The 11,141-nt window shown below is 40.3% G+C and overlaps 1 protein-coding gene across 1 annotated transcript; it reads right to left on the bottom strand.

The window, feature by feature from the left end:
* Nucleotides 1-2,867: 2,867 nt before the first annotated feature.
* LOC122175696 (deleted in malignant brain tumors 1 protein-like) lies at nucleotides 2,868-10,528 on the bottom strand. The gene is made up of 9 exons (XM_042863561.1): nucleotides 10,468-10,528; nucleotides 8,929-9,240; nucleotides 8,615-8,665; nucleotides 7,991-8,144; nucleotides 7,550-7,758; nucleotides 5,861-6,033; nucleotides 5,079-5,473; nucleotides 3,809-4,080; nucleotides 2,868-3,075 (listed from the first exon to the last, which is right to left on the bottom strand). The coding sequence occupies exons 1-9, from the start codon at nucleotides 10,526-10,528 to the stop codon at nucleotides 2,903-2,905; spliced, it is 1,800 nt and encodes a 599-aa protein (XP_042719495.1). The 3' UTR covers nucleotides 2,868-2,902.
* Nucleotides 10,529-11,141: the final 613 nt, after the last annotated feature.

Raw genomic sequence — 11,141 nt, 5'->3', positions numbered from 1 at the left:
CAAGTCCTGAATGGCATTATCAGCAGTCAAAATCTGTGGCACGGTTATTGTAATGCACAAATCTATTGCGTTCAAGGAGCCCAAGGGAAAAAAAATGACCTGGAAGGTCTTTCCACAAAGGCCAGCATTATTGGAATGGAAGAAGGAAGTGCAAAACACAAGAGGCCAAAGATAAGGTTGGAAGCCTTGAAAGCAAACCTAAGAGAAGAGTAAATATATTTCTTCTTTATCCAAACAACCACATTCACACACGAATGAGGAAATGTACTCAGCACTTGGTATTCACAATTCATATTCTTCTGTTTTGACATTTTGACAAGAAGCTGAGAAAATACAGTACATTTGGCTGACCAATCCAACGTTGCAATCAGTGAAGCAAGAGTAAGTGATGGACAGCAGTTCTCCAAACTCTTGTAATAACTGAAAAGGCGTAGGAGGAAGGGGAACACAAAAGTGATTCCCATATGGCTCAATGGAAAAAATACCCACTAAGCTGTTCAGGTAAATAAACAACACTGATCATTTATTTTTTCACTTCATTCTTCATTAATAAATTCTTTGTGACAAACGTCAAAGATCTACGTATTTCTAGAGCTCTTAATCATCAGACAATCAGCACAGTACAAATAGATAACTACTATGTTCAGATTATATTGAATTAATTCAGCCAAATACCGTAAAAAGGAGGTTTTCATCCTTCCCATTGGGTAGAAGGTCTCTAGCAATAATGTATTTTTGCTCTCTAGGACTTCTTCTGGCAGCTTGAAGTGTTTCTCAGCATATTACTCGATGAAAAGACTTTGAAAACACTTTATGTTCTGCTGCCTGTTGTTAGGGGGTTTCTATGGACATTTTGGCTTTTGTGATGTTCGGATGAAAACAACTGAAAGGACGTAGGAGACTAATCAGTTTTCATCCATGACTACTCCAAGCATCTACATTGGAACGAGGGTGTCCACAGATTTCTACACAAAGGGGCAATAGTCTGAATGCCTGTATTTTGATCCCATGAGGCAGTTTAGTCAAATTTATCAGGTTCCTTGATGGTCTCTTGAACTCTGTTGCCTGTGTGACATGAAGCATGTCCATACAAATCAATCTGTGTTTGTTTTACAGTGAGGAGACAAGTGGATCAGAAAAGCTGAGTCATGTCCCTTGGATTTACCAATAGAAAAGCTCCTGAATGCGGTGGGTCAGGAGGTGGGAGGGAAGGTACTTAAGAAAAGTGCCATTCACTGAGCACATTTACCTCAGAAAATAATTTTTTTCTTCCTCACCAAGCCTAGTTTTCTTGAACTCCACATTTCTACTTGTGGATCAAGGAAACTGTGGGGAGACTGGGACAATGGTTTTGGGACATCAAATAGTTGAGCAGTTTATTAGTGTTTTTCACAGCAACATTTAATATTGAAACCACTGCACTTGGTACTTCTACCCTGTATTCTGGTACAACCTTGATTTCTCTTCATCTAGAACCCCTGGTACAGATGTAGCACGGGAAAACAATTCTGAAAAGCACAAGCATGTTGCTGATTGGAGGCATCAACATCCTGGGCCTAGGATATTTCTCCCAGTCTGATTACAGAGATACTCTGGGAATGTGAGATGTGGAAAAGGTGCCATCAGACTATGAAAAATTATGGGGTAGCACAACAGCAGTACAACAGCAGGAGCTGGTGCAAGAGAGAAAGTAGTAGGGGCAGAGAGGATGAGCAGAGAGTAGAAGAGAGCAGAGAGGATGGTCCTTTTCCTTGACTGCTTTGCCCTTCAAATGTGGTTGTAGGGTGGTAGGTAGAAAAGGGGAGGACCCTCCTCAGTCCTTGTTCCCTGTGTGTGGGAAACAAAATGCACTTCCATTCTCTGTAGGCACTAGCAGTCCATCCTTGTTAGGTCCCTTCTCCACAGTGCATGGGGAGGTGAGGAGACGCCTGGGGTCACCTAGAAAAGGTAGGAAGAAATACTACAGGCTGAAATGACTTTTTCTGTCTACTCTTATCCTCCTCACCAGGACAAGATGTAGTCTCAAGTATAAGTCACTACTTTGTCTCTGGCTCACCTCACAGGTAGTATTCATGCTGTTCCTAACAAGCTTTCCTCTGTCACTGCTTGCTAGAAAACAAAAAAGTCTAAAGATAAGCATTTCTCAACTAAATACCAGTGATCTTTTCACCTGTAGCAAGTGGGTTCTTCCCAACAGGTTCTTCCTTTATTAATGTTGTTATTATTTTGTTCTCACACAGGGATACGAGGCTGGTCACGCTTCCTTATGGCAACTTTCGTACATTCCCCTTGCCACTACAGGTTTGGAAATGCGTAATAGCAAGAGTACAGATCGCTCCTTGGCAAAGTCACTTTCTCAGAAACCATGTCCTTTAATCTGATAATGTATCAGCAGTGAGCTCAGACACATAGGCAGTGTATTTGCAAGACCAAAAAAAAAAAAAAGAAATATTGCTCTACAAATGCTTCCTCCCCTGTGTTTTTAAATTACACACTTACACAACAGGTCAGATTGTATTTATCTTCTACGCAAATATTTATAAATAGCCTACATTTTCTGAGAGAAACATATAAATGTGAAGAACCATTCCCCCCCAGTAAATTAACATTGTACAGGAACAATTCCTTATGTGCAATATCTGTGTATTTTATTCTATGGCTGATTACTGAGATTCTTTTCTCTAAAAGAAACATTTTTCTTGGCTACTTATGGAGTTTCTAATACCAGTAGGACACCACACAAGTGTTCTATCTGCATGTAAGCAATGGCAAAAGAAATCAGTTCTTTCCCAAGCCGCTGAAATCATTCTCCTGAAACACAACATCAACAAAACAGGAGCTCAGTTGAAATGCTCTGAAACATCCGAATTGCACCCTCCACCTGCAGACTCTTGGTCACCTCTCACATTATCTGGTAGGGAATGGGTTCTTGCATTTTGCGCTGCAGAAGAATTCCTCCCACTGTGAGGATGGCAGCTGCCAGCACAGCGGCGGTCACAGCCAGAGGAATGTGGGAGCTGGCAGCATTCACAGGGCTCTCGAGCTCCTCTCTCACCTGGGTGTTGGAGGGCAGCTCTGTGCATGAGAGAGAAAGAGAGGGACTTACATTCACCTCCTGAGCTAGTTCATTTCAAAGGTAAAGAGAAATTGATATAAAACGGATCTGATCGGATCTGCAATACGGATCTGAATGGAAAACAAATTATCAGGTGTTGTTCAAGAAGTGATTCTGTGTCCATACCAAACAAGCAAAGATTATGGCAAGAACTTAAAAAGTAGCTAAGAATGATTGAGCTGCAGTTGTCCTTATTCACTGCAGGGAGTTGGACAAGATGGCTTTAAGGGTCCTTTCCAGCTCAAACAATTCTAGGAACTTGTAATAATTACACTCCAAGACCATACATGCTGTTTCCTAACAGTGGAAACACCATTTATAAGGAATGGGGAAATATTTTCAAGGGGACCTAAAGTCTGGTTGCTAATAAATAAGAGGTATACCAATCAGGCAGAAAAAAACATTGAAAATCTAATACAAATCCAGTAGGTAGATGGGCTACATCTCATTTCTCTTCTGGCAGAACTAAATCAATTGCTACTTGACACGAGGAGAACAAATATTTGGCCTAAGTATAATAGAAAGGAAATTGTTTGTGAATACTATAAAATAACTTTATATACATTTAAAAAAATAGTCTTAAGAATTGTAATAGGGTTGTGCATAAGCCAGCAGAACTGGCTTTCTGAAATGACATGCAAACACACAGCAATATACAGAGCCCTACTTTGAATACAAGTTGTTTGCACTCACCAGCATTCCTGTACTCCCTGGGAGCCTCCTGAAGCTGAACAGGTCCGATGACAACGCTCACTTTTCCCTGGGAAGATCCTGCATTCCTCCTGAACCTGTTCACACAGCCTTGATAACAGCGGGAAGAATAGTCACCAGAGCTGCACACCACCATCTCACACTGTAGGTAGACTGATGGGAAGCGGTGAACAAAGGAGAATGCATTAAAAGCAAACCGACTGACGCTTGGGTATGGTGAATAGTAAGAAGAGTAGGTAGGGTCTTTAACGCACCTAGAGAGAGAGAAAATTAACAGATTAGATTTCACTGGGCTTGTTCTCCTCATAAAGATCCCAGAGTTCTCACAGTTTATCCTATACTGCAATGATATCCCAACACCTATGATATTTATAAGATTTTAAGATAATTACTGATTTAGACTTTAGACTTTCTTTTGACATTGTTTAAGGTCAAATGAATAAAAATTAACTGTAAAAAGACCAGAATCTATTTGACATATGTCCTGGTTGAGTGCCCTTTCTGTTTCTGCTTGACGAATAAGCACTTTTACAGGTAGAATCAAAAGAAATCTCAACAAGAGGAAAACCTTCCTCATATTCACACCGTGTGTAAAAGGGAGGACACTCATCTCACATGCAGGAGGCACTACGTCACTGCCCTAGCTTCCTACAAGCAATAGACTTCCAGCCTAATGGTTGGTTTTTTGACTTTGGTAAGGTTACCAATAAGAACTCCTTCTCAGGAGGTAGCAAGATTCAAGTCCCACTAAGCACACAAGGGAAATAAATTAGCAAGAGTTTTTCTTTCCTGGAAGAAAATGTGACACCAAGAGCAACACTTTTATGCTTCTAGCTCTTTGTCTATTTAGCATTACTGACAAGAGAGCACAAATATTCCATTTCAAATTAAAAGGCAAATTTTGTATAAATTCAAGGAAACAGTATTTAAAAAACTTTGATTTTGGAGTACAGAAACAAAGAGCCATTGACATTCCAGTATTTCATTCATCTATGTTGGAAACAAGTCTAGACCTCAGTTTCTACACTGCCTCCTGGAGTGAAACTGGAGCTTGACTGCTACTTCTCAATGGGATTTCCATTGCCACATTTAATTTTATTTAGTCTGTGGCAGAAAGTGTTTATTAAAAGTGTATTTGTATTGAGAGCGATAACCAAAGCACACTGGTCCTAAGTTATATCTTTCACAAATGACTTACTTTAAGATCTCTGTATCCAAATACTTTCAAAATCATTCCTAAGAAAGTTCTTACCCACTTCTGATCAAGTCGTAGGTCAGTGCTGTAAAATTGTTAGGATCAGGTGATGCCACACACGTATCCACAAACAGCACCAGATTTGAGTCATTGCTGCGAAGAGAAGCTTGAAGGAACAAATTCTGATTCAGCTCAACATAGTAAGGAAAGTTATACACTGGCCAAAGGAAAGAGGAGGAATTGTAGAATGCAACGTCCACTTCATATCTGCCATATTGGGTTTCATCAATGTTAGCAACACCACGGTCATTAGCAGTGTACGTTACTTGTACCCAGGCTTTCTGGAGCATTTTGCAGTTCACATGCAAGTAAAGGTCCTTTTTCCTCTTGATGGTGGAATCAGAAGCAAATACTCTTATCATGTTGGAATAGGTGAAAGTCTCGTTGCTGCTCTGTTTGACACATTAGATGAGTGCAAGATTATTGCGCGTAGTTACGTTCACACCATGCAGTACAAACTGTATGTGTCAGATCCTACTATCACTCAGAAAGGATGTGTCATACTCAAAAACCTAAAGCATCTTATATGTGACTGTTCACTCTATCCTACACTTTCCTCTTTAAAGCATCACTGAAATACATACAGATATTACTTAAAATCTAAGAAGGACAAGCAGGAATGTTTAATCAACCTTAGCCTCTGGAAAGACATGCTTCTTTTGTGTGTTCTGAATACTTGTAGACAGCAATGCCCCATGCAATTCTTGACAGTTTTCCAACTGCATATTAAGTTTCTGTGCCCAGATCTGGAGATATGTCCAAAATACACTGACACTCACCTGTCTACGGGTACCACAGCTGCTGTATGGAATGTTGAATATAACCTGGGTTGATGTAATTCTTGGACTACAAGAAGAGTCAGACAAGCTAGCGTTCCACACAGAGTAACCCTGTGACTGGAGGTAGCTTCTCTCTACAACTGCACGCATGTGGGTTGGGAAGCAAAAGAGGGCTAGGGCAGAAAATATGAATTATTAGTGAAGTGATGTAATTAATAATGTTCACATGATAAAGTTTCACCAAATGCAAAAGCTTCTACCATTTAGGGAAGGTATTTCATTTTTACACCTCACGCTTAGATATGAATAATCTCTGACAAACTTCAGTTTAACTTCAGTTACTCTCCTAGCAAAAACAAGTAGAATACCATAGTATTTTGATGACACCTTGATCCAGTATCACCACTCATGCAAAAATGATAAGAGATGGGAGTCTTTTCTAAATAAGCATCCAAAAGCTAATGTGGAAGTTGTAGAGATAAATGTACACTGTTTGCAGAAACACTACTTGCTTAGGGAGGAGATCTAGAAACCATCCTCATGACTGGGACCATTACATGGAAAGGAATGATCCCAGGGAGATCCTAGCTTCTGTCAGAGATAAGTGTCCAGGGACAGCAGGTGATTTTGTAAGTATTGATGGCAACTATTTGTGCTTGGGGTGGCTGTGAGAACACATTAGAAAAATTCCCCCTCAAGACCGCAATGGAAGAGTTCACTCAGAGAAGTTGTGGCTATGAAAATTTCATCCTTTGGTGATTTGCAACTGATCATCAGGTTCAATCTTTCATGGGATAAGGAAGCACAGATGAGGTTATGTAGCAGCCTGCCCAATCTCATCTAGAGAAACTCCGATGACAGAGATGCTAGAGATTGATTCTTCTCACTGAAATTTTTTTTCTTCTACCAAGACAAGACCTCTAACCATGCAACTTGTACCTGTTGCCTCTCATCTCCTCCATGTGGCCCTCTTGAAAAGAGCTTCCATCCTCTTTGTAGCCACACGCTTAATACAGGAATACTGTGATGAGGTCCTCCTATCTAACTCCTTCAGTCTTTCCCCCTAAGGCAAGTTCTCCACCCTTTGAACATCTATGTGACCACCATAGGACACCTCTCCAGTCTGTCTACATCACTTTAGAATTGATGGGACAAGAGCTGAACACAGTACTCAGGCTGCTGTCTGACAAGCACTGAGTAGAGGGAAATGATCACATCTGAGTCTCTGCAGGTAAGACCCCTGGAGATGCAGCTCAGAGTCCAATTTCACTTTCATTGCTGCTTAAATTCATAATGGATGTGATCTGGTGCTGGTGATAGTCCTGCTTGGAATAGTTGGAGTAGGGAAAATTCAAATATCCTTTCTAATGAATTTTTGTACAAGAAATTGTCCACAAGAATAGAAAAAACGTGAAAATAATGAGGTGATAAGAATAAAGATGAGTTTAGACTGACCATCATAAAAAAAACCATGTAAGTGGAACCAACTTGATACTTGAAGGTCTTTATAAAATGAAAAATTAATTATTGTCTGGAAGTAATCAGTTAATAACCACTTATGAAATTCAAGTAAGAATGTCATTTTTTTTTAGGAGCGGTGCAAAAACATTAACAAATAGTTTGGCAAATAACATCAGGGTATAAAAGCCTTTTGGCCAAGAAAATGTTATAAAGTGAACGGAAACTTACTGGTGTTCTGATCTGCTGGAAAGGAATGATAATCAGCATAAAACCCTCTATTTGAATATCTAGAGTCACTGTGAAATCTGACAGTCAGCATATTTGAAGAGGATGTGTACATGATGTTGTAACCAGAACAAATTCTTCCAAGCAGAGGAGAAGTACTTGGTGGACCATCATAGATCTCAATATAGTCATACTGGCATCCACCTTGCAGCCTGGGGAAGGAACACGAACATAGGGTAAAACATGAACAGTGGGGTAAAACGCATTTGGTAAAGTTCAGTATTACAAATGCTGAATAAACAACAAACCAAGATACTGCACTGACACAATTTCAAGGTAATATTTATGATACGCGTTTAAGTATTGGGAAAATGTTTGAGAACTGTGCTTTTAAGCTGAAATTTTTGCCCCATTTACTAGTCAGGAAACAAGCAATTTACTTACTGAATACTTCCAAATGTGAGCATAATGCGATAATTGTTCACGACTTGTATTTCCCACAAGCAATCTGCATTATCTGGATAATTTGAAGGATAAAAGGGACTCCGAATTGTTCCAGATGAACTGGAAAGGAAGCTACCGCAGAAATATTTTTGAGCTGAAAAAAAGAGATGTAAATGAGATTCACTTAGATTTCCTTATCAACAAATTGATATACAGTAAACGTACACATACCAGAGCAAATGATGGCAAAGTGTCCAGATGAAATGAATGGATACAGTCTTCTTAACAAGGCTAAGGTGTAATCATTACAGAACTATGAAGCTACACTGCTGATTAGCATTTGGCAGGCTTAATGCATAAACATGCATGAAAGAAAAGAACAGAAACTGGCTAAAATGGCATAAAGCATATGAGAGATCAGGAAAGTGACAGATGCCAAAATACTCTCACAGGGCAATCAGAGTAATGGAAGGGTAAAAGGTAGGATTTCACAAGTTAGTAGATATCGTAGAAAATTCAGAATTTTATTAAAGACTATAAAAGACAAAGCTTTGAGATATGAAATATAAACGACAACCCATACAAAAATAAGCAAAAATAAATAAATACAAATCACATACATACCAGGTGTGCTGGATGGTGGTGAAGTAGGAACAAGGGTTGAGGTATTAGCACCTGTTGAGGCAGGAAGAGAAAGAAGCAAGTAAGGGACACTGGGAGGAAGGAGCACACCAGGTTTGCTCCCAGCACTGGGGATGGCAGTGCTGCCCTGTCACGCTGCAATGCACAGTGTAGGGGACTCAGCAGGGCCATCTCCCATAGGAGCACGGCAAAACACGGTTCTGCAAACATGGCTCCATGACATCCCCCATGCCAGGCAAAGCAGGGCCAATTCATCGGCCCAAGTAGCAGGACTTGGGAAGGACAATCAATGGTACCTGAGCAGATCACGCTGGCATCCTCAGAGTGGTTACAGCTGTGCACGCCCCAGCCACGGCTCCTGCACTCAAAGAGGGACGACTCGTTCCCCGTGCACTGCACATCGTCCAGGTAAATTGTGCCCGTGCCTTGTCCAAAATAGGCATTTCCTGGCGCTGAAACTGCAAAGCCACAGTCCAGCTGCCTGCACACAACTGTGGCATCATTGATGTCCCAGGAGTTATCACAGACTGTGCCCCAACTCCCATTGTAGTAGACCTCAACGCGCCCCTCACAGTGGTTCCAGCCGTTCACCAAGCTCAGAGAGGCATCTGGGAAAGGAGAAACAAGGAACACATGGGAAAACACTGCAGCACGCACACATCTCTCCTTCACAGGGCAATTTTCAACACCAGTTCAAGGCCATGAAGATTGCTACTCTTAGCTGACCTAGGTTCCTCGTTTCCATTACTCTCCTCTCCCATTCCTCTTTTCTGCATCTCTTGTGCTTGTTGAAAGGATGTAGGAGTTCTGGTGGATGGAAAGCTCAGCATAATTCATTTCTGTTCTTTGGCTTTCAAAAGGGCCAAGCCTATTTTGTGGTGCATTAATCAAGCTGCAGTCATCCTGTCAAAAAGAACACTTGTCCCTCTACACTCAATGGAGGTGCAGCTGCACATCCTGCACCATGTGAAGCTTTGGGCTCTGAAGTTTAAGAAGGATATTTAAAAAATGACAATGACCTAGAGGCATGGCTTAATTGATACAGAGAAGTCTTTTTTCCAATGCAAACTGTGATGCTGTCAGGTATGATACAGCTCCAGAAGTGTTGACTGGGTATATTGTGTATTCAAATATTAACTCCAGCAAAATATCAGTAGTAGTCAGAAAGTCCTCAGTAATACTAAATATTGGTTTCTCACAAAGCCCAACCTACCTGAACACGGTTGTGATTTGCAAGTGTAAATTTGCCAACTGGGCTTTTATTGTCTCCAGGTATTCTTTCTATGTGTATGAAAGCCTCAAGGACACATCTGGTAGAAAAATACACGTCCTTGAGACTTCATGATACCATATATGACAGCAGCTGTATCTTACTACTGTGTTTCCATTACATGATATAAAGTGAAGCATTGCTGCTCCATGTGCATCTGCAAGTTGAACTCTGAAGTCTTTTAAAGCAGGTATGCACTACAGGCAAGAAACTACATTCCTCCTAAATTTCATACTAATAGACATGGATTTATACAAATAAAGTCATTAATATTTTCACAGTAGTACTTTTTGTTTTAATCTATGCTATAGGACACTACTGTAAAAGTCAGAATAGCATCAGTTCATTGCACTAAATTTACTTCAGCGCGAATAACAGTTAATCACAAAGTTGATTCATATTTTTAATACGAAAACAATGCTATCTAATTGCAGTCTGTTTTACATATACAATCTTTGAACACAGTATTAGCACATGAGATACGTGTATGAAATTGGTGAAGGGGACTAAGCCCCTCTTCACTACCTATTTGTAAGGATGTTCTAAAAGATTTTAAGTAGTTTACCTGAGATGGCACACAGAATTGCTGTGCTTATGAGGAAAAGCAGGATCTTCTTTGTGCCCATCGTGCACAAGAGGTGCCAATGAAGCAGAGCATCAGAATTTATACCCCCCACCTGTGAAAGGGTGAGGCTCCCAAAGCCAACCTGTCCAAACACTGGATGATTATGAAACATAGTTCAACAGTCATGATCCCAGTTATACCTGATTTCTTATCCAGTGTTTTATGACAACCAAATCTGTACAGCAACAGAACCTACTAAGAACAAAGTTCCCGTTTCCTGGAAAATTTGTTCCATCATCATTATTACAAATTAACTGTATCTTTGACTTGTGAGCATGTCCAGTATTACCTTTGGAACCAGACTGGTGAACTTAGGTATTCCTTTGCTCTTATCATCCCAGTTTGATTTCTTTGCTGCCTGTAGCTAAAGACTTAATTAAGCAGATTGCAACACATATTGCAAGGCCAGGCAGCAAACTCACGAGCAGAGATTCCAAACTCACAAGCAGAGATTCTATGTCATGAACATAGATGTTTATGTTTCTGATGGCTTCCTCTTGAAATTACATGCTTGCTTCTCTGTTGGTTCTCAACAAACAGCACATAATACATGGGATTAAGTCACGTATCAAAAATAAGGTATTGCAAGTTATTTGTTAAATACCCTAACTGGA

The sequence above is a fragment of the Lagopus leucura genome, unplaced genomic scaffold (assembly GCF_019238085.1).
Source record: "Lagopus leucura isolate 7727_CA_CO unplaced genomic scaffold, USGS_WTPT01 Super-Scaffold_741, whole genome shotgun sequence".
NCBI lineage: Eukaryota > Metazoa > Chordata > Aves > Galliformes > Phasianidae > Lagopus > Lagopus leucura.
This window is presented reverse-complemented; position numbering and strand designations above follow the sequence as displayed.

Bases quoted from the DNA above. Each gene is read 5' to 3' on its own strand.
- LOC122175696 (XM_042863561.1), bottom strand. From the start codon at position 10,528: ATGGGCACAAAGAAGATCCTGCTTTTCCTCATAAGCACAGCAATTCTG. The intron at 9,241-10,467 runs GTAAACTACTTA...CTCCTTTCCCAG, and splicing joins AATTCTGTGTGCCATCTCAG to ATGCCTCTCTGAGCTTGGTG. The intron at 7,759-7,990 runs GTAAGTAAATTG...TTCCTTCCCCAG, and splicing joins CTCACATTTGGAAGTATTCA to GCTGCAAGGTGGATGCCAGT.